At 37.1% G+C, this 24,019-nt stretch overlaps 1 protein-coding gene across 1 annotated transcript; it reads left to right on the top strand.

The window, feature by feature from the left end:
- Window positions 1-430: 430 nt before the first annotated feature.
- Window positions 431-2,074, top strand: LOC110795921 (uncharacterized). Its single transcript, XM_022000958.1, has one exon. It carries the CDS (start codon window positions 431-433, stop codon window positions 2,072-2,074), a length of 1,644 nt encoding a protein of 547 aa, XP_021856650.1.
- Window positions 2,075-24,019: the final 21,945 nt, after the last annotated feature.

Raw genomic sequence — 24,019 nt, 5'->3', positions numbered from 1 at the left:
GAAACAAATTAAAAAATAAGAAGAACAGAACCCCCCTTGTCCAAAAAGTATTTACTTCCATGCAGAGCTCTCCCTCCGAAACAAAACATAGTATCATCAAGAGAGGTGGAGTAGGTCTGCACTTCTTCGACTTAGCTTATGTTTTCAGCCTTCTTCTGACACACACTTCAAGCATTACAACACTGTTTTGTTACACAAAACTAGAAACCCTTCTTTTTCATTTTTCTTTGGGATTTTTCTGCTTCAAATTTCAAACCCAGATCTTTTTTACTTCCTTAAAACCTAAGATTTTACTTTCAAACCCTCTTCTGGGTATCCTCTGTTCTTCCCAGAAAACCCAAGAATTTCATTCTTATGATATTTCTGAAAGAAAATTAAGCAGCTTTGTTTGAAATTTTTTCTGGGGTTTTTTTGTTCAAGATTTACAAGAATGAAGAACCCCATTAAAGATTGCAAACAGAAGCATAAAATGCAGAATTTCCCCAATGTCAGAGATGAAGTTCTACCCCAAAATTCAGCAAAAAAGTCAGAGAACATACACAAAATTCAGCTGGGTATTAGAAAAAAACATCGTTTGAGTGATAATTTGCGGGAAATGCCCAAAAGTTGTTGGTGGGTATCTTCTGAACCGAACAAAAATGGTGAGAATTTCGTCTGCAACTTATGTGGAAGAAGGTTTAGGTCTGCTCGAGCTGTGTTTGGGCACATGAGAAGTCATTCTAAGAGGAAAGCTGCGGCTAAGGTTAAGGATTATGCTGTGAAAGAAGAAATAATAGAGCGGTCGAATACACCTCGAAAGAAGAGATCAGGAAGGAGGTATACGATCAAAACTAGTTCTTCTAATGGTTCTTCTTGGTGTAATTTGAATAATTCACATTCTTCTGTTACTGTTGCTGATGAGGAATTATTAGATATTGCTGCTTCTTTGTTAAAGCTTTCTAAGGGTGGGTTTTGTGATCATGTTTCTGATAATGATAATGACGATGATTCTGTGAAAATGGAACCTAGATTACCTATTGATTCTGTTAGTAATATTGATAAAGATGATGATCATGTGGCCGAGCGCGTTTGTGATGTGGAATCAGGGTTAAACTTTGATGTTATGAGAGCTAAATGTGATTCATTTCAGGATGAAATTAAAGAATTTCATGGTTTTAATTGTGGGTTGCCAAAGAGTAAGCGTGGAAATTTTGAACATGGACCTGTTTCTGATGTTGAGATTCAGTCTGAATTGATGTATGATGCTGAAATTAAAGATGGGGCTATTGGGGTTCTTGTAAATGGTATACTGTTAGACTATTCGAATCCAATTTCTTTCGTTCCTGCTGTCGAGGAAACGAAGAGTAGAACTGCTGATGTTGTTGATCGAATGTTGAATGAATGGAATTCAAGAACTTGTGATCCAACTGATGAAAATAACATTGAAAGTGGACCAATTGTTCATAATGAGTTGTTCGATGCTGAAATCAAGGATGAGAGTAGAGAGGTTTTGCTAGCAGATACATTGGTTCATAGTATGAGCAGTGATCCTGTAATTGAGGAAAAGAAACAGGAGAATGTTGCTGATAAATGTAAATCAGGAAGCAGTGAACCAGCAACAGATAGTTGCTCGAAAAATTATATCTGCAGTATTTGCAATAGGAGTTTCCCATCTCATCAGTCTTTGGGAGGCCATCGCTTGCATTGTCAGAGGCTTTGCGGTTTGGAAATCCGAGCACACATGATCAGAACTGACATTACTGTTGTTGAAGAACAAGGAGGGAAAAATGAGATGAAGTTTGGGGACAATGAAAAGAAGAAGAGATGGAAGCACAAGTGTGTGGTTTGTTCCAAAGATTTTCGTACAGGGCAAGCTTTGGGTGGACATATGAGGGCTCATTTTAATGGAAAAGTTGAGTCCAATGAGACGGAAAATTTGGCAGCTATAAAGGAGAAGAATGATTCTAATGACAATAGAGTATTACCGGCAGTGATAGAAGAAAGAAAGCATGACAAGGATGTTTGCTCCAACGAGCTGTTAAAGGAAAGACATATTGTCATCTCATCCCAGGGAAACACACCTTTGCTGGTTTAATCATAGATTGATTTTTACCTTGATTGTTTTGTAAAGACAGGAGTTAAGACCTTATTTTTGAGTCTACTACTGCATAGGTTCTGACAGTTTTTGTGGAACATGTTTTAGCTTGTTTCTTAGTCTTGTTGTTCAACTAGGAATTCTTTTGTGACCAAATAGCTTGAGAAATTTTGTTCAAGGATACTTCTCAGCTGTAGTTAACATCATCATGTTGTAATACTAAATGATTTCAGTGTACTACATGATATACCTTTTCTGGGTTTAATGCACTTATTGGTCATTTGGTCCTATAGTTCTTCTTCACTGCTCTGTAAACCAATCTACTACTACTACTACTACTACTACTACATACAAAGTTCCGTTTCATTATTTCCCTCAGTGAAGCCCGAAAAACTCGTGATTATTCAAAAAGTACTAGGAGGTCATCAGAAGCAATTCTGTAGTCTGCAGATACAGTGATCCTCAAACATATGCAAAATAACAACAAAATGCATAGTTTGAAGGACAATGACCGATAATTTTCCGTGTTCGGCCACTGTTTTTAACCAAGTCTCTGGATGTGAACATTGTTCATCACGAGCAGATTCTCAAAAGAATACATGTGCAACCGTGGAAGAACATGTATAGCCATACTACTATACTAGTACTTATGTTCCCATAATACGGTTCATGTCTTTCCAGCATTTTAACTTTCTTAACTTTATCCTTTCTAACTAGTTTACTACTTACTAGCATGCCCCTGTTTCCTTAAGATCATACAGAGTACTACTTTTAATTGACTAGTCTAGTGCATAAGTGTAAAATACTTATATTTTACCTAGGTTGATTCTCGACAGTGGCGGTACCAGATTTTTTTTAAGGGTTCAAAATTAAAACATAAGTCATATTTTTTTTGTGCATAGAGTACATTAGCAGATTTTATTGAATTTTTTGGGGGTAACTAAAAGGTTTCATACGTATTGCTAGTCGTAGTACATAAAATAAATAATTAAAGGAAAAAGTTTTAAAGAAAATGAATCAAAACAAAATCCCATTTTTGCTAGAGCATTTGATAACTTTCAAAATTTGAAAGACATTTAGTAATAGGAATGTGTAAAAAAGTTATTTATTAAAAGTTTAAAACTATTGCTACTAAGAAAGAAAAGAAAAAAAAAACAAAATGTCAGTGATTATATAGATTGTTCCCCCTCCAACCAATGATCCATCTTTCACTTCTTGTCCATTTTGAGCGCTGAATCGTACATAACAGTGAATTTTCATAGTTCCAGAAACTTGTGAACTTCTTTTTTGTTTTTGCCAGTACGGGTTCTGTTGAACCCACTCAACCCGTACTGGCACCGCCACTGATTCTCGAGATAAGAGGATCTTAACCTACCGTACCTCTTTACTTTACCTATTTGCATAAAAATATAAAAGGAATGTCAAATACCCTAAAATATGGTCATGTTTAGGGGTGGACACGAGCCGAACTCTATATGGCTCGGCTTGGTTTGGTTAGTTCGAACTCGACCTCGAACTTACCTTGAGCTTAAAATTCCATATCGAGCCAGACTTGATAAGAATTATTCGAGTCTGAACCGAGTTTCGAGGTTTTTTGAGTCTTGACTCAATAAACCGATAAACCATGTTCTACCAACAGGTACAATAATATATTAATAATTTTCTTAATCTAACATTATAATAATATTTTTCTTGGACAAGTTATGTCAAATATTATCCCTATTTGTCATTCAATTGATAGTTTTGACAACGATATTGCCGGAAACGGAAATATGGTACGTATCGGAAAATATTATCGGAAATGGAAATATTGCCAGAATCGGAAATATTGCCGGAAACGGAAATATTGTCAGAATCGGAAATATTACCGGAATCGGAAAATAATTCCGGAAACGGAAATATTAAATATTTGTTCGAAACGGAAATTAATTCCGGAATCGGAAATATTAAATATTGTTCGTATCGGAAATGAATTCCGGAATCGGAAAATTTAATCGGAAGCGCATCGTACGAATAAGCATCGGACGAGGCCTGCCGGACAAGGCCCAGCACGAAGCCAGGCCATCGCCCAGCAAGCCAAGCGCGCCGCACAAACAGCCACGCCAGGCCCAGCGCAAGGCCAGGCCCAGCAGGCTGCGCAGCGCGCACAGCGCGCACAGCACGCGCAGCGCGCAGCGCGCGCGGGCCCTGCGTGGGCTGCTGCTCGCACGCACGCATGGGCGGCCCATCGAGGCTGCCGTGTGTGTGTGCGTAAGTGTTTGTGTTCGTGCACGTTTCCTAAAACGTGCAGAGTTCGGTTAATGATTAAATTCCTAATTCTATTTGATAAATTAATTAAATTAGAGTTCTTGTAGGATTCTAGGTTTAATTAATTTGTATCTGAATAGGATTCCAATTCCCTTTCCATACCCCTATAAATATGTGGCCTGGGTTCACAATTTATAACGAGTTTTTCAAAGTATTCAAAGTGAGTTTTTGAGAGAAAAATTCAGCCACACATCTTGCTCAAAAGTGCCGAAAATTCTAGTACCTTAAGGGCGATTCTAGTTGGTCAATCTTAAGGCGGATCCGGACGTGCTGTGGACTATCTACGGAGGGACGACACTTGGAGTCCTAAAGACTTGTTCTTGTTCGGTTCGGGCGCAGCTAGGGAGGGCACGCAACAAAGAGTATGCATCTAAATTATGCTATATGATTATGTGTAAATAATATGTTGTCCTGGGTTAATGGTTGTTTCCGCATGATCTATGTAATGTCATATGTATCATAACCTAACAGTGGTATCACGAGCCCCTTATTATTTTCATAATCTATATTGCATGAACATGGTTAAATATTACAAATTTTCAAGAATTAAAAGGGGTGATTAATTTTCGTAATTGTTAATTAATTGCAAATTGCGTTTATTTAATTATACGTACGCAGTTTTTCGGCAGTTTCTTCGTTACTCATCCGAATTGAGTGATTTTTGTGTCAATTCCGCATGTAAAAGGCATTCTAAAATTTTGACAAAAATAGTATTTTTCTGCCGAACCCAGAATTCTCAAATTCGAAGCCTAACTATGACTTTTCTAAGGTTTTAGTTTTTCGAATGCAAAATTTCGTAAATTTAAGATGTTAAATTAAATATTTGCGATTCTTGTTGATAAATCTTGAATTTTTGATTGACCTACTGCATATGTTTAACAAGTTTGAATGCCTAGTCTTGTTAATTATGCAATCTAATTTGTAATTATGATTAATTTGTTGAAAATTAGAATAATTTAGAATTAATTTGATTTTCATAATTAATTGTAATTTAATTAGAAACCTATGATTAAAAACCACCATAAAAATTGTAAATTTATGATAAATTTTAAATTTTTATGACCTAGACTTGAATCCATAACAATCGGAAATCAATTGGATAATAAATTTTCGATTTTTCGCCCTAAAATTATGAAATTAATAATATTTATTAATTTGTCATTAATTTTATAAAATTTCAAATTTTTATGCGATTCGTTCATAAAACTTGCACGCACGAAGCAATGGACGCTTCGTGTTACCCTTAAGGGGTGTTGTATAATGCGGGCATGCGACGACGAGCAAGGGAGCTCGTCGCCCGTGCGGCACGAATGCAATGAGCAAGGGCGTAGTGCACGAGCACAAGGCAGCAGCCCTGCCTTGTGTCGTGTGCCACGAGCAATGGACGAATGGGCATGGGCGAAGGGCGAGCCAAGGCAGTCGCGTGTGGGCAGCAAGCGAGCTGCGCCACAACGCGCGCTGCCTCGCACAAGAGCGCGCAGCCTCGCGCGCAGCGAGCGCAAGCTCGCGTGCCACGAGCGCTGCGCCCAGCATTGCTCGCGCGCACAACGAGCGAGGACTCGCGCGCACAGCCAGCATTGCTCGCGCGCACAGCGAGCGATGTCGCCCGCCCAGCGAGCGATGTCGCGCGCCCAGCGAGCGATGGCTCGCGCGCCCAGCGAGCGATGTCGCGCGCCCAGCGAGCGATCTCGCGCGCCCAGCGAGCGATGTCGCGCGCCCAGCGAGCGATGTCGCGCGCGCACTGCGAGCGATAGCTCGCGTGCGATGAGCGCTGGCGCGCGCAGCGAGCACCAATGCGTGCGGAGGCTTGCGATGGGGATGCAGCAGCTATGCGACGAGCGCATGGGCTGCGCGCACATGGCCAGCAATGGCTGTGTACGTGCGGCCCATGGGCGTGCAACGCGTAGGGTGTTTGCGTTACGATTAAAGATCGTTTTGAATGTTTAATTTGAGAATTTCAGTTCACGTAATTTTAATTAATTTTAAAATTAATAATTTAAATTATTTTCTTGGATTTTAATTTTGAATATTGTAATTATAATAAATTTTATTTATTCTAATTATTTTACTAAAATTAAAATCATGAATTAATTTAAATACGACTGAAATTAAATTAAACTTTTGGATTCAATTATAAATTGATATGAGCTTTAAATTTTAATTAAATTTGTATGTTTCCGGTTGGACTAGAAATACATTTTTATGTTTAAAATTAGTAAAGCATATAAATTTATTGGTTTAAGTGGGAGCGCTTTTTAGTCATAAACTCTTGATTAGGTCTACAAATCCTTAAGGTTAAAACAACTTGATTAGAATTAATAAGGACTGAATAATTGGTAGATTATTGGTGCCCTTGATTAATTGCTGCAAATGTTTTCGTGATGCATAATGTGTTTTACTAACCAGCTATGTGGGCCATTCATGATAATGAATGGGTGAATGGTATATATTGTATATGTACTGTTTTTTAGGTTATGAAGTGACTAGTATGGCCCAAATAGGATAGAAAATATGGTCTGCGTACCATTAATTTGAATGTAATTGGTCTAAAGTACCAAAGTTATTTTTCAATTCAAATATGGTCTGCGTACCATCAAATAGTTGTAATTAGTTATAGCTTATCCTATTTGAAGAAAATGGTGCCTCCCACGGAGATTTTCAAGACGGACTTTGAAGTTAAAGCTTCAAGATGAAGTCGGGCCATACTAGATCACATTTATCTTATGCATGCTTTAAGTTATTTATTGCTTTAAATATGTCTTAATTATGCATAAGATTGTGGCTTGATTATGTTGCATGATTAAGGATTTTAGTTCACTTAAAATCTAACCAACATAGTAAGAGCCTTAAGTTCCAAACTTAAAAATTGAGTTAAAAGGTGCCATGCCAAAATATACACTTGCTTGGATATCCTTTACATCAATCTAGTAATAGTTTTCGCTCAGCGAGGTGTTACTTATTGGTCCTAAAGGGGCAAGGTACACAAATAATTGTGAGTACATGTTAGTTTTGGTGAAACTCAACGATATAAGTAAGGAGTCCTTTTATGTCATGGCAAAATCGATAGGTTTTCCTAATAAGTTCTTAGACGTACCTATCAACCAAGAGTAGTTTCTAGACTATTAGCAAAAGGCTTTTGCTTACCTAAAATGTTTTAGAATTGAGTCAACAAACTGTGCTTAATTCTTCAATGGTTTTAGGGTCTTGGAATCATTTTATTCACACCTGCCGGAACAATAAAATCGAATAAAATGCTAATAACCTGTTTGAATTGCATGGTTGCTTTAATTTCAAGTTATTATTCATGATAAATGTTTAGACTTTGCATGCTTCAATGTATGTTTTAATTATTGTTTATAATTAAATATCTTGCACTGCAATAAATCCTTTTAGAAAGGTAACAGTAAATTTCCTCGATTGGTAGTGAATCCAAGAACGATTCACGGAAAAGAGAGAAAGTGAGCAATTTAAAATGTACGTTTCTTATATCCACTTTTATGGTTGTTTTCGAATATCAAAATCGAATGGCAAACCAATTGGTGCTTGTGAATTCAAAATACACTGTAGTTTTGAAATCATGAAGCATTGAGTTTAATACGCTCAGCTTTACCAATGGTTAACAACCTAATATCTTTGTCCATTTAATTCTCGAATGAGTCTAGTCCCTAGACATTCGAATAGATCGATGCTTAGAGAACTTTAGAAGCTTCTAGTAAGATCATCTAGTTGAAACAAAATATTCAACATAAATTAAAATGGTAAAGAACCTTGTTGGTGACATTGGACATGTCTAACAAAGTATAAAAGTCAACACTAAAGAATTCAATTCTTAAGACTATAAGAAAGGGTACAAGAAATAGGAAAACGAGGAACAAATGAAAGGAATTTACGATTCCGTTTCTACCTATAAGTTTATGTTTAAAGAGAAGTGACCTAGCAATCAAACTTCCTTGGTATCATATACCGCTTGAGGTTCTTACTTCGGTAATAACTCAAACAATGGAAGCTAGAATACACTAATGACCTACAAGTGGGAAATGAAGCATGGCAATGCTACATTAGTTGTAGGGTCATCTAGTTTGTTTTAAGTCCTTTCAAAGGCTGGAACTTAATGGCTATTTTGTTCCATAATCAACATACCTAAATTTCTGTTTTCAAACACAGAAAGACTCACATTCAAGAAAAAACAAAGACAATGTTTGTTTGTTTATTTGAATGAAATGGTCAATTACAGGTTGAGTCAATATGCTTGATTAAAACAAACAACTCTTTATAAAAAAAAAAAAAAAAAAAAAAAAAAAAAAAAACCTTTACTAGGTTCAAATCAACCCCTTGATTTGAGTTCCACTAATCTTTGGCATTGTTGCTTAGACCATATCAACAAGTTAACATTCAAAAAGCTCTATTTTGATAAACTTTTGAAAGTTGATTGATTTCTAGATCATTTTAAGACAACTAGTCTTACTTGTTGAAAGTAACTATTGTTAGAACGCCTAGACAATAGAGTTCAAAGCTAAAGAAAGATTTTATGACTTTATTATTTCACATGGATTTGAGTGAATATAGGTTTATTTACTCAATGTGATATAAGTTTGAGTCTGTTTGGCTAGTTCAAAGATTCAAAAGTATAAAATCCACTTGGCAAGAAATCATAAAGATCTAGGTTAGATCATGTTCATGATTACTTGAGACCAAATATGATCATCAATGATTGTGTGTTCACAATCTAGGTCCATAAGATATGGCATATCTACGTTGGAATGATCGAAGTCAATTAGTACTTGATTCGATCAATGATGAATCATAAAGACTTTTCCTATAATTTCTAAAACAAAATGCTCAACTACCACCAAACTAAACCAAATTCGTCAAAGCTATTGAAAAGTAATTTCAGAATATCTTTTCATAATATATCTAAAGAGTTCCTAAACTCAGTGGGAGCTTAGTGTTTGTTATTCAACAAACTAAGGCCCAAGCATAGATATATGTTTCATTGTGATTTATTCAAATGAGACACAAGGGTATTGTTTCTACCACGAATTTTTGAGAACATAATGTTTGTTTGCTCGAAATAATGTCCTTTTGGAGATTCGTTTCCAAAATGACAAGTGGGAGAAAATAGACCTCGAAAGTTTTCGAGGCGAACAACAAACATAAACGGACATTCCGGAGGCTTTTCGAAGTGCTTCAGAAAATCCGAACTTATTCTTTAAGGACGTTAGAAGTGGCTTTAAAGAATAGATATCTCTTAGAAGACTTTACAAGTGCTTCAAGGAGAACAGAATATTCAAAGGACTTTCAAGTGGCTATTGATATTCTATTGTTTGATGTTCTATACCCAAGTAGGCATAGAATTCAAGTCACTGAAACTATGAGATTCTTCTATTAGATAGTAAAGAAACATAGAGATCAGGTCAATGAAACTATGAGATTCTTCTATTAAATAGTGAAGAAACCTACAACTTGCAGTCAAACTATTATCATGTAGATTAATGAGTTTGTGACTTGTAAGAAAGCTATGACGAAACCCAGATTCCCTAAAATGGTTAGAGGCCATATATAGACTCAAATGTTTTTAAATGGTTAGAGGCCATAAAACATACTCAATGTTTTGATGACAAAATTGAAATTTTGTTGATTTGCAAGAATAGTTTCACACCTATTGGTTGCAAGTTTGTTTTAAGGATAAAAACCATCAAACATGGAATTGTGTTCACACACAAAGCTAGATTAGTTGCTAAAAGTTACAAGCAAATTCACAATGTGGATTGTGTTGAAACCTCATGCAAAATCGTAATGCTTCAAGTCTATAATTCAAGCAATGATTGCATATTGGTAAATATGGCAATTGGATGACAAAAGTATTCCTCAATCAAATGTTGGAATAAACTATGTACATGGCATGTCATAGGATTTGTGGATCCAAATAGATGCTTGAAAAGGAAAGCTAGCTTATAAAATCTAAGTACAGATTTAAGCAAGCAATTGGGAATTGGAACTGTATTTTAAGTGAAGCTAATAAGCATTTTAGTTTCATAAAATATACATGATTCTTATAGATGTGTAAGAGGTTTAGTGGGAGTACATAAAACTTAATTGGTCCTATGTGTATCACACACATATCTCTCTATTGTGAAATAACATTCAAATGCTAATGACTTAGATTTGAAATTATTCATCAATGATGGACCATGGCGAAACTTAATACATACTGGGTATTAAGATCTATTTACAAAGATCTTATGATATTGTTTTGGATTAAGTAATGGCTTTTACTAAATCAAACACGAAAATCTCCATTGGAGATATTCGACCCATGTGAATAAATCTAAGTAAAGGATGTTTGAACTATGTATAAGCATTTACTAAGTTAAACATCAAAGGATCTAAATAAGATTCTTAACCTATATTATATGTCAAAGAATTTAGCTGAATTTAGTATCTACTGAAACTAGATAAGCTAAAGTTACATGAATAGAATTCAATTGGGAATTATTCTGCAAAAGAATTTATCATGTATGATATAATATGAGGATCGCCAAAAACGTATCGTATGACTTTAGCCATGACGAACATATACCAATCTCTATTGATCTAAGTAAAGATCAACTAGATTGAGATCAAGAATACTTATGGTACTTGAAAAGGTACATAGAAATAGTTCTTGATTCAAGGAAATAAAGATATGCTAAATATTGATGCTACACGCATAAACACTGGCAAAGGATCAAGCAAGACCCTTTGGAGTTAACCATTGATAAGGACGAGCTATAGAGCATCGTGTTTTGAAATGGCAACATGGATTGGAGACCATGAGTTGTTGCGTGGGAAATTAAAATAATAATTTCTATGTTCTAAGATATAGTTGGAGAGTCTTCCACATATCTATGAACTGCTTGGATAGGTAAATCCAAACAAAGCATCACTAGCAACCTATACAGTTGAAGTAAAAGTAATTATTGCCTAAGAAGCAATAAAACAGGGTTGTTTAAAGTTCTTCACTGAACTTGGGTAGATCACCTATCTGCTGGCTTGATGGTTCTTCATTGAAAAATGCGTAGAACCACTCTTGAAGCAAGAAAAACGTCTGCTAACTTGATGGTTCTTCATTGCAAAGTGAGTAAAACCACCATCGAAGTAAGAAAGACTAGATCACATAATAAACAAACTCGAAAAGATCTTATCATCATATCTCGAAGAACATTCGATGAAAAGGATATTAAGATTGGCAAAGCATGATAACTAAACCTATGCAACAAGTGAGAAGCAACACTCACATTGTAGCACTGGAAATCAAGCATAGCTTTGAATTCCATGAATTGTTTTAGAAGATGGGTTTGAGGCCCATGGTTATAAAACATTGGGGTTGAACATTTATCATATATGAAATGTATTTTCATATTCCATTTAATCTTGGTTTAGTATTAAATGATGAGTCCCTTCAAATTTGACGATATATTCAAGATAGACTGTCAGGACCAGTCCTGTGACTAAGAAATGTCTATCAAGTGAACTTGAATGTCAAAGGTTGAAAATGGTCCCTAATCGGAGTTTTCTATAAAATTGGACGCATAGAAAACGTTAGACGATTAGAATGCAAGATGACTAGTAGTTCTGTTTCTTGAACTATGTGGACATGGCAATGTCATAATCATTTGCATAGATACTTACTTTGGGAAGACTAGTATCGGACAAGACCTATGAAACTTTACTGTAAGAGATGAAAATCTGTCATGAGTAAATTTCATTAAATTATTAGACACTAAATCCTCAATACCTGAGTGATTTGAGATTACTTGTTTGAGAACTGGTTGCTTTGACGTTGACCAACCGTCGCACCGTAAAAGGAGGCTATAAAGGCAACGCTCAGGTAATCACCTATCAAACGAAGTCTAATCTCAAGATCGCAAGATTGGGATTGTCCTCCCATAAATCGGGATGAGATGCTTAAAAGTTGTACAAGGCCACTCGGAGAGCTAGAAACTGTGAAATGCATGGCCGTGCTCGGATGAATCATAGGCTATGATTATCTGTTTATTTGATCAGTTGAACTCTGAAACCGAGGAACACCTCTGGACGTAATAAGGATGACAACTCTTACCTTATGTTCAAGAGCAAGCATCGAGCGACAAAGGAATTAGGAAATGCACACTTGTCCCTAAGGACAAGTGGGAGATTGAAGGAAATAATGCCCTTGGTCCAAGTATGCATTCTATGTTAAGTCTAATAAATGCGGTTCAGTATTAATTAACAAGTTAATAATTCAGTGAGATCAAGTGAGCTGAATGCCTAGCTAGAGGCCGCTTCAGTTCAAGTGGAATTAATGATATTAATCCACAACTTACTCTTGACTGAACCCGTAGGGTCACACAAATAGTACGTAAACGGATCAAGTATTTAATGGCATTAAATACTCCATCTATGAATATTCGGAACCGACGGATCTTGGTTTCAGTGGGAGCTAAGATCGTCACAGGCAAGAAATGAATACTCCGGAAACGATGATATTGCCGGAAACGGAAATATGGATCGTATCGGAAATATAAATATTATCCAAGTCGTAGATGTTGCCGGAAACGGAAACATGGTACGTATCGGAAAATATTATCGGAAATGGAAATATTGCCAGAATCGGAAATATTGCCGGAAACGGAAATATTGTCAGAATCGGAAATATTACCGGAATCGGAAAATAATTCCGGAAACGGAAATATTAAATATTTGTTCGAAACGGAAATTAATTCCGGAATCGGAAATATTAAATATTGTTCGTATCGGAAATGAATTCCGGAATCGGAAAATTTAATCGGAAGCGCATCGTACGAATAAGCATCGGACGAGGCCTGCCGGACGAGGCCCAGCACGAAGCCAGGCCATCGCCCAGCAAGCCAAGCGCGCCGCACAAACAGCCACGCCAGGCCCAGCGCAAGGCCAGGCCCAGCAGGCTGCGCAGCGCGCACAGCGCGCACAGCACGCGCAGCGCGCAGCGCGCGCGGGCGCTGCGTGGGCTGCTGCTCGCACGCACGCATGGGCGGCCCATCGAGGCTGCCGTGTGTGTGTGCGTAAGTGTTTGTGTTCGTGCACGTTTCCTAAAACGTGCAGAGTTCGGTTAATGATTAAATTCCTAATTCTATTTGATAAATTAATTAAATTAGAGTTCTTGTAGGATTCTAGGTTTAATTAATTTGTATCTGAATAGGATTCCAATTCCCTTTCCATACCCCTATAAATATGTGGCCTGGGTTCACAATTTATAACGAGTTTTTCAAAGTATTCAAAGTGAGTTTTTGAGAGAAAAATTCAGCCACACATCTTGCTCAAAAGTGCCGAAAATTCTAGTACCTTAAGGGCGATTCTAGTTGGTCAATCTTAAGGCGGATCCGGACGTGCTGTGGACTATCTACGGAGGGACGACACTTGGAGTCCTAAAGACTTGTTCTTGTTCGATTCGGGCGCAGCTAGGGAGGGCACGCAACAAAGAGTATGCATCTAAATTATGCTATATGATTATGTGTAAATAATATGTTGTCCTGGGTTAATGGTTGTTTCCGCATGATCTATGTAATGTCATATGTATCATAACCTAACATATTGAGTTTTAGTTTGGTTCGTTTAGTTATCGAACCATAAATTTAAGTTCTAACTTGGTTCATTTACAAACGAATTGAGCTTGAGCCGAACTTTTATCGAACCGATTCTGTCCACCCATAGTCTTGAGTTTTCTAACTTTTACATTAGTCATTGAAGAGGAGTGATCAATGGATGTTAGACACTGGGAAAATGCCTATACCCATCCCAAAAAAAGGAAATGAAATGAAATAGAAAAAAGTAAGGGAACACTTAAATGAATGGTAAAAGTGTAGTTCTTGGAAGTAAAGCCAGACAAAGGAGTCCCCGGTGAGAACGAACGGAGGCGCCCAACCGAGGGCGAGTGTAAAGAGAAAACTGAGAGGTTTCTGTCGCACCCGTGTCAGGGAGAATTAATGGACGTTTCAGTGTTACACTCACGCCCGGTCAGATCTGGCGAAGGCCAAAAGTCTCTATTGTCCGGTTTTTCTTTGCTTCCTCATAATTCCTTTGTAAAAACCCTTTTGATGATGTTAAGTAACTTAATTAATATAATTATATTGAGTTAGTTTCTTGGTGATCCTCTTGATTAAGCAGGTTATTAAACTCTTAATAATCATGCGTAAGTCTATTGATGATGGTCATTGGATTCTTTTGAGTCTCTTGGCTTCCTTGGGTTGTTTTGATTCCTCTACTAAGTCATATGGAAACTCCCATTTTTTGATTTTGATGAGTGAATTTTTGTGGTTATTATCCATGTTTATGGAGATAATTATCTCTAATTATTATGAGTTATTTTATTACTCTTGATTGTCATTGATCTTTGATATTTGGACTTCTTTGAGTGTTTGATTTTCCCACTCATCCTTTATATATTCTCTCACTTCTTTGAATGGAAAGATAGAACAAAATATGTATTTTCCTTGTGTTTTATTAGTAAACTTCTTGACACTATACATGATTACTCATTGTCTAGCTCAATATGCCTTGAGTATGGCGGTTGGACGCAAGATGTTCTTAAACCCCCCTTTCACCAGAGTTGGATAACAGGGTGACATAGAAATAATGGATACAAGTTAAGTTCCGACAATGGAGGGAACCATGCATCATCAGGAAGAGCCAGCAGTGATAAATTTGGAAGCAAACTCATCTACAACAACTTCATCCCAGGTAATTACTACTAAAATCATAATGTTCAGAACAATACTCACCACAGTGACAACTTCGGTTTTGAATGTGAGGAAGAAAGACAATTCAGAGAAGGAGCACATGGAAAAGAATGCATGATCAGGATCAAGTAGGATAGAGTGACAAAGAATCTCCCTTCTTTTGCTTGGATGTTGAAGACTTGGATGAATCAAGAAAGGGTAGAAGAATCTTTTGGTTTATTTTGCGTATTTTGGGTAGATCTAGCTTAATGTAGGAAGTTGTGATATAGTTTTGTGTTGGGCATCAAGTTTTTGGCAACAAGCCCATTGTTGTAAAGACTTTGTTTAATTTGTAATATAATCTTTGTCTTTGACTTAAAAGAAAAATATACGTGATTACTCATGTATCTCTTCAAGCTTTTTGACTCCTTATTCATTTTGGGCATAAGTTCTAGTAACTCCACCTCACACCTAAGAGTATCTTTATGTGTTAAAAGTTGTGTAACCCTTAGGAAATGAATCAGTGAAAAAAAAGTTGTGCACTCCGGTTGCACCAAATCTAGTTTTCAAGGCAGTGGTTTGGTTACCACGGCGCCCCGATTTTCTAAACTCGTTCTTATTCTTGTTCCCGTACTTTTCATTGAAAACCCCATATTTACAAAAATTTGGAAATGAGATATATTTCAATGGCTAAATACTTATTTATGATTTTTGAGGAAATTTATGTTAGTGGGTTTGAGTGAAAGAGAAAGGAAATTTAGAGGGTTTCCAAAGATGTTTTTCATTCACGTTTTTCTGGGAGCAGTCTCAAAGATCGACCCCGATCAAGTGTCATTCGTGGTCCTATTGGTGTAAAATTTTGACAAAGTATCTGAGACATCTTGTGCTTGATTTTCAAAGGCGGGTTGTCAATTTATCATCTTGATTGTCACTTAAAACTATATCAACGAAACTGATTTTTCTAAATACGAAAAGTCAAAAGAAAATTCTTGGAGAAGATGATTGGTGAATGGTGGCTAGGATATCGTGATGAAGAATTGCTTGAAGAGTTTTGAATGTCATGGAATACGCATCCTTGATTTAATATCAAAGGAGGTTCATTCTAAACTAATTCTTTTAAAAGTTATCATGATTATTCTAACGTATTCAATTCTAGTATCCATTTCAACAAAAATATATTTTGTTAAGTTGACAATAAAAATATTGATTTTTATATCGTCAAATAGAATTTTTTGGAATGATTACTAGAAAGTAGAGGGCTTGGATTATTTATTGTGAATGAACATGTTATTGCATTCTCTAGTTTGCTTTGGTTTCATGTTTAGTTTCACGAGGAGACCATAGTTTTATTAGAGGTATGTTTCTGGTCTTTTAAAGACTAATAAATTATTTGTAAAGACAAATGTGAATTATTTGTGAATTGTCATATTTTGTGGATGAATATTAGGCTTGTGACTTTGTGTACTTGGTTTTAAAAGAGTATTTCGAGATGTGTGTATCTGTGTTGAGATTTATGCTAATATAATTAACAAAGAGGATAAACAATCCCAAAACCAAGATCAATGCATGTAAAAGTAAGAATTAAATGTAACATACATTCATAGAGTGTACTCCCACTAACCTCACGAACACGAACACGAACAAGAACTCTATGCGTGGTCAATTCCTCTACAATAGTCCACCAGCACGTTTAGATCCGTCTTGATTCTGTTAGCTTAAAACTTTCTAAAGGTATTCCGTTAACACTTAGGGTTCTCTATAACTAGAGGAAAAACTCTAATTAGGTTTGTAATGTGTGAATTAGGCTATGTGGAAAAAAAATTTAGGTTTACTAATAAACCCTTAGACAAGCATTGTGTAACCAGCTAAAAGCACAAGGGCTTGACCGTCCACACGCGTGCATAAAGCCCATTGCACAGCCGCATGGGCCATTAGGCCATGGGCCTTACTATCGCCTATCGCGCTACTGCTTAGTGTTGTTGTGCAGCTCACGTGCCCATGGCCATGGCCTGCTATGGCTTACAGCACCCATGGGCCTTTCGCACTTGCATGCTTGGCTAGTGGGATGCAGAGTTGCTCGTGGCCTTTCCTTCGTATGTGCGCTCTTGGACTTACGGCCATAATTCATCGTATATATAGTACTTAACGATCTGAGGTCGTACGATACGATTATTTTTGCATCCCAACCCACAACATACGCAATACATTATATGATTACAATCCGACAACTTATAATACATAATGTTTTTCCGAACTAAATTTTCGATTAGCCATCAAATTATTTTCGGATTCATCTAATCCGAAGATCAGTTATATGCCATTGGTGTGACCTTGTAGGTTCCATCAATAGTAAGTTGAGCCTAATAAGGATTAGAACTCACTAATTGAAAGCATTTATCCAGCTAGCTATTCTGATCACTTGATCTCACTGAATTAATTATTCCGGTAATTCATCTGAACCTTGGTATTATATCAATACACCTTGGGTGAAGGAAACATTTCCTTAAGTCTCCCACTTGTCCTTTAGACAAGTGTGCATTCTCATTCACTTGTCTCTTAGTGTTACTAATTGAACATAAGGTAAGATCCTAACCACCCTTATTAGGTCCATAAGTGATTCTCGAATTACTGAGTTCAACTGTTAAAATTTTACAGATGATTAAGCCTCAATAAATCTTAGCACGACCATGCATTTTCCCAGTATCTAACTCTCCAAGAGGCCTTGTTACACAACAACATCATATCCTGTCAAAGATAGGAGAACAATTCCTTCTTCTAACTTATGAACAACTTACTTTAATTCACAGCTAGCATGAATATTGCTTTAATAATATCCTTTTGCGGTGCAACGTTTAGCGAGAATCAAATCGAAGTAATTCTCAAACAAGCAATCATAATTACTCATATTTTGAGGAATAGGTTATAATCACCATTAATGTAAATGACCTATGACATGACTTTAATCTCTTAAAGTTAAAGGAAATAATGCCCTTGGTCCAAGTTTGCATTTAATGCTAAGTCTAATAAATGCGGTTCAATATTAATTAAAAAAGTTAATTATTTAATGAGATCAAGTGATCTTAATGCCTAGCTAGAGGCTGCTTCAGTTCAAGTGGAATTAATTGAAGGAAATAATGCCCTTGGTCCAAGTATGCATTAAATGATAAGTCTAATAAATGCGGTTCAGTATTAATTAACAAGTTAATAATTCAGTGAGATCAAGTGAGCTGAATGCCTAGCTAGAGGCCGCTTCAGTTCAAGTGGAATTAATAATATTAATCCACAACTTACTCTTGACTGAACCCGTAGGGTCACACAAATAGTACGTAAACGGATCGAGTATTTAATGGCATTAAATACTCCATCTATGGATATTCGGAATCGACGGATCTTGGTTTCAGTGGGAGCTAAGATCGTCAAAGGCAAGCAAATGAATACTCCGGAAATGATGATATTGCCGGAAACGGAAATATGGATCGTATCGGAAATATAAATATTATCCAAGTCGTAGATGTTGCCGGAAACGGAAACATGGTACGTATCGGAAAATATTAATGGAAATGGAAATATTGCCGGAATCGGAAATATTGCCGGAAACGGAAATATTGTCAGAATCGGAAATATTATCGGAATCGGAAAATAATTCCGGAAACGGAAATATTAAATATTTGTTCGAAACGGAAAATAATTTCGGAATCGGAAATATTAAATATTGTTGGTATCGGAAATAACTTCCGGAACCGGGAATTTAATCGGAAGCGCATCGTACGAATTAGCATCGGACGAGGCTTGCTAGACGAAGGCCCAGCAAGAAGCTAGGCCCGCGCCCAGCAAGCCAAGCGCCCAAACACGGAGCTGCCACAGCCTCGCCAGGCCCAGCGCAAGGCTAGGCCCAGCAAGGCCATAGGCGTGCGCGGGCTTATGCTCGTGGGCTGCGAGGCAGCGCCTGCTCATGTGGGCCGCAAGGCCTGCGCGGGTGCGTGCGTTCCTCGTGGTCGTGCAACACTCGTGTTCGTAACGAATCCTAATCCTATTGGAATTCGTGCATTGATTAAATCCTAATCCTAAAAGATTAAATTTATTATTTAGAGTTCTAATAGGATTCTAATTAATAAATCCATATCCTAGTAGGATTATAATTCCTTTCCATAAACTCTATAAATAGGTGCCTAGGGTCACATATTTACATCGAGATTTGAAGTATTCAAAAGGTAAGATTTTCAAGCAAAAATCAGCCAAACACTTGCAACCCAAATAGCCGAAAATCCTAGTAACCTTAAGGGCGATTTTAGTTGGTCAAGCTTAAGGCGGATCCGGACGTGCTGTGGACTATCTACGGAGGGACGACACTTGGAGTCCTAAAGACTTGTTCTTGTTCGGTTCCGGCGCAGCTAGGGAGGGCACGCTACAAAGTGTATGCATCTGAATTATGCTAAATGATTATGTGTAAATATGTACGCAGTTTTTCGGCAGTTTCTTCGTTACTCATCCAAATCGAGTGATTTTTGTGTCAATTTCGCATGTAAAAGGCATTCTAAAATTTTGACAAAAAAAGTCTTTTTCGGCCGAACCCAGAATTCCCAAATTCGAAGCCTAACTTTGACTTTTCGGAGGTTTTAGTTTTTCGAACGCAAAAGTTTGTAAATTTAAGATGTTAAATTAAGTATTTGCGATTCTTGTTGATAAATCTTGAGTTTTTGATTGGCCTACTGTATATGTTTAACAATTATGAATGCCTAGACTTGTTAATTATACAACCTAATTTGTAATTATGATTAATTTGTTGAATTTGAATAATTTAGAATTGATTTGTTTTTCATAATTAATTAATAATTTAATTAGGTATCCATGATTAAAATCCACCATAAAAATGGTTAATTTATGTTTAATTTTTAATTTTTATGACCTATATATGAATCCATGTTAATCGAAAATTAATTGATTAATAAATTTTCGATTTTTCGCCCTAAAATTATGAAATTAATATGTTTTATTAATTTTTCATTGATTTTAAATTAAAAATTAAAAATTTTTATGAAAACGCCCATCAATGTTGCACGCACAAAGCAATGGAAGTTACGTGTTACCCTTAAGGGGTGTTGTATAGTGCGGGCACGAGACGACGAGCAAGGGAGCTCGTCGCCCGTGCGGTACGAATGCAGCGAGCAACGAGCGTGGCATGCGCAAGGCTGTGCGCCTAAGGGGCGTGTGCTACGCGATGTGGGCGATGGGGCAACGGGCGGGCAAGTGCAGCGAGCAAGGCAAGCACGCGTGGGCAGCGATGGATGCTGCGCCACATATGCGATGCCTCGCTCAGCGGCACGCCAAGGAAGCACGCCAAGGCAGCGACAAGCGCATCACAACGTGCACGCGGGCAGCGTTGGCTGGCCTGTCCAGCGAGCGTTGCCCAGCAGCGCGCCAAGGCGTTGGGCGAGAGGGCTGCGCGCAAGCGTGGCTCGCTGGGCCTGACGCATTGGTGCGTTCTTGCTTGGGCTTTGCGGTACGATCAATCGAGCGACAAGGGGTTTGTTGCTTGTTGGACTTGACGAGGTATGGGCACAAGCCCATGGCCTAGTCTTGACCCGATTGGTTCGTTTTAAATTTTAATTTGAATTTTTCAGTTCGGAAATAATTTTAATTAACGTTAAAATTAATAATTTAAATTGTTTTCTCGGGATTTAATTTTGATTATTATAATTATTATAAATTTTAATTGATACTAATTATTTTACTAAAATTAAACCTTGAATTAATTTAAATTCGTTATATTCAACTGAAATAAATTAAATAAGTGGATTCAATTATAAATTTATATGAGCTTTAAATTTTAATTAAATTTGTATGTTTCCGGTTAGACTAGAAATACATTTTTATGTTTAAAATTAGTAAATCATATGAATTTATTGGTTTAAGTGGGAGCAATTTTAGTCATAAACTCTTGATTAGGTCTACAAATCCTTTAAGGTTAAACAACTTGATTAGAATTAATAAGGACTGAATAATTGGTAGATTATTGGTGCCCTTAATTAATGGCTGCAAATATTTATGTGATGCGTACAATGTGTTTTCACTAACCAATTATTTGGGCCATTCATGATAATGAATGGATGAATGGTATATATTGTATATGTACTGTTTTGCAGGTTATGAAGTGACTAGTATGGCCCAAATAGGATAGAAAATATGGTCTGCGTACCATTAATTTGAATGTAATTGGTCTAAAGCACCAAATTTATTTTTTAATTCAAATATGGTATGTGTACCATCAAATAGTTGTAATTAGTTTAATTATAGCTTATCCTATTTGAAGAAAATGGCGCATCCCACGGTGAAATTCAAGACGGAGTTTCCAATCCATTTTCAAGACGGACTTTGAAGTTGAAGCTTCAAGATGAAGTCGGGCCATACTAGATCACATTTATCTTATGCATGCTTTAAGTTATTTATTGCTTTTAAATATGTCTTAAATATGCATGAGATCGAAGCTTGATTATGTTGCATGATTAAGGATTTTAGTTAACTTAAAATCTAACCAACATAGTAAGAGCCTTAAGTTCCAAACTTAAAAATTGAGTTAAAAGGTGCCATGCCAAAATAACACTTACTTGGATATCCTTTACATCGATCTTAGTAATAGTTTTCCGCCATAGCGAGGTGTTACTTATCGATACTAAAGGGGTAAGGTACACACATAATTGTGAGTACATGTTAGTTTTGGTGAAACTCAACGATATAAGTAAGGAGTCCTTTTATGTCGTGGCAAAATCGATAGGTTTACCTAATAAGTTCTTAGACGTACCTATCAACCAAGAGTAGTTTCTAGGCTATTAGCAAAAGGCTTTTGCTTACCTAAAAGATTTTAGAATTGAGTCTAAAAACATAATGAGCTTAATTCTTCAATGGATTTTAGGATCTTGGAATCATTTTATTCACACCTGCCGGAACACATAACTTGAATAAAATGCTTAATAAACATTGAGTTATGCATGTATGTTAGAATTTAAGTTTATTAAGAGAAACTGTGAATGATTATTTATTTGTTTATTCTTTTTCAATTGTAGTTTTATTATGGCAAACAACAATCAAAACATCATCATGGGTTCTAAGCTTATGGTCAAGTTGAACCTAACAAATTTTCTTGAATGGGAAGCTAAGCTAGTAGAAATAGTCAGACTCAATGGACTTGAGTATGTACTATTACATCCCATGCCAAGCTACTATGCCAGAGACATGACCCCTGAAAGGTTTTCCGCCTGGGATGCGGATCTCAAAAAGGTTATGAGTCTCATGCTGAACAATATCCCCGATGAATGGGCTAGAAGGTTTGTAGCTTATGAACCTTTTACGCTCATCAAGAATCTGAGGGATATCTGTCGTGGAAGCAAAAAGGACAGGGACCTGAACGTCTACGAGTTGATTGAATCAATGTCTGGTCTAAAGGTTAGTTCTCCCAACAGGTGTTATAGGATGGAGGTCCAAGAAACACATGTTCAGCTCCTTCGCACTAAACAAAGGGTAGGCGTCCCACTAAGGTTCCATGTGGATCTTATGCTTTCATATTTCGATCGCCTAAGTCTGCTAGGAACACCAATAAGCGAAAGGATGGCAGTCTCTATCTTGCTCAATTCACTGCACAGCGGGTTTGGTCGCTTCAAGTAACTATACATAAGTGAACCAAGAGAAGAAACAGTTGCAGAATTTGTTCACCTTGTCAGAAAGGCTGAGATAATACTGGACTGTGAAGCCAAAGATTTACTCAAGGCTAAAGGGAGACCGTTCAAGAAAAGTGGAAAGTCCAAAGGCAATGCTAAATCAAAGCAGGAAAAGTCCACATCTGTGAGGGGGTCGAAAAAGCACGAGGCTAATGCGTGACCTCGTCCCTCGTGGGTGTGACGCTTCTTTTTGTCTAATCAAGTGTAATTGGATTTCCTGTGAGTTTACACCCAATTGACTAATAATATAGGAGTCGCCATTCAGCTTTTAACGACAATGAGAAAAACTGACAAAACCCGGTTATCGTGACATAAAGGGAGTGCAATTATGTTTGACCACGACGGCCGTAGGTTCCCTTGTGATCCCTGGTGGTGGGGATCGCTCAACGTACACCCGCAGGGTAGAGATTGAGGGTTCGGGGGACTGTAACTACCGAGAGGAGTACTCGCTCTTTGATAACTCCAGAGGCAGGATATCCTTACTAGCTCAGCATAAATAATTGAAGGGACATGCGTTAACTATTAAACTAATCTGAGTTGATTTTAACAATATGCAACATATAGTACTAGATCGAGCGAGATTATCTGATTTAGATTGTTTTAAGGGACCTAGCATGATAATCCAATTTCCCAAAAATATCATATTTATTAAGCGTGATCAAACAATCAGATTTAGTTAGTTTAACAGTTCATAAAAGGGCGAGGAAAGCAATTAAACCATGGAAAAGGGACACATTACGACGCACCCTTGAGAGGTGCGTCACGGTTCTCACAAAACTAACCACTTTGACTTTGCTATTTCTCCTTTTTATTTAACGAATCTCAAATTATGGGACGGGATACGTTCTGTTCGATTTATGGATCGATTGCAACAGAACGCGTGATCAATTTTGCAGCGAGAGGCTTAGGCTTAGGGGGTTCAGAGTCAATACTCAAAATAATAATTGTGTGTTGTGTCCCTTTTCACGTCGAACTTAAGGCCCTATTTATAGAAAAGAGTTTGTGGAAAGATAGAATTGCAGAACTCTAATCCACGAGGAATTAGGAAAAAACACGTACCAGGTATTTTCAGTGCCCAGGCCTGGGCGCCGAAGATTTCGGTGCCCAGAGCCAGGCGTTGAAAATAGGATCTGGGCTGTTTTTCTTAGTCAGATTCAGATTCCTAGAATCCGGAGTATTTGAGATTTAATTGAGTCTTTTAGTGCGTATTA

This window comes from Spinacia oleracea, chromosome 1 (assembly GCF_020520425.1).
Source record: "Spinacia oleracea cultivar Varoflay chromosome 1, BTI_SOV_V1, whole genome shotgun sequence".
NCBI classification, from domain to species: Eukaryota; Viridiplantae; Streptophyta; class Magnoliopsida; order Caryophyllales; family Amaranthaceae; genus Spinacia; species Spinacia oleracea.
Note: the sequence above shows the minus strand (reverse complement) of the source record. Positions and strands in the feature narration are given on the sequence as shown.

What these genes read in the sequence shown, in the direction of transcription:
- LOC110795921 (XM_022000958.1), top strand. Translation starts at nt 431, where the DNA reads ATGAAGAACCCCATTAAAGATTGCAAACAGAAGCATAAAATGCAGAAT.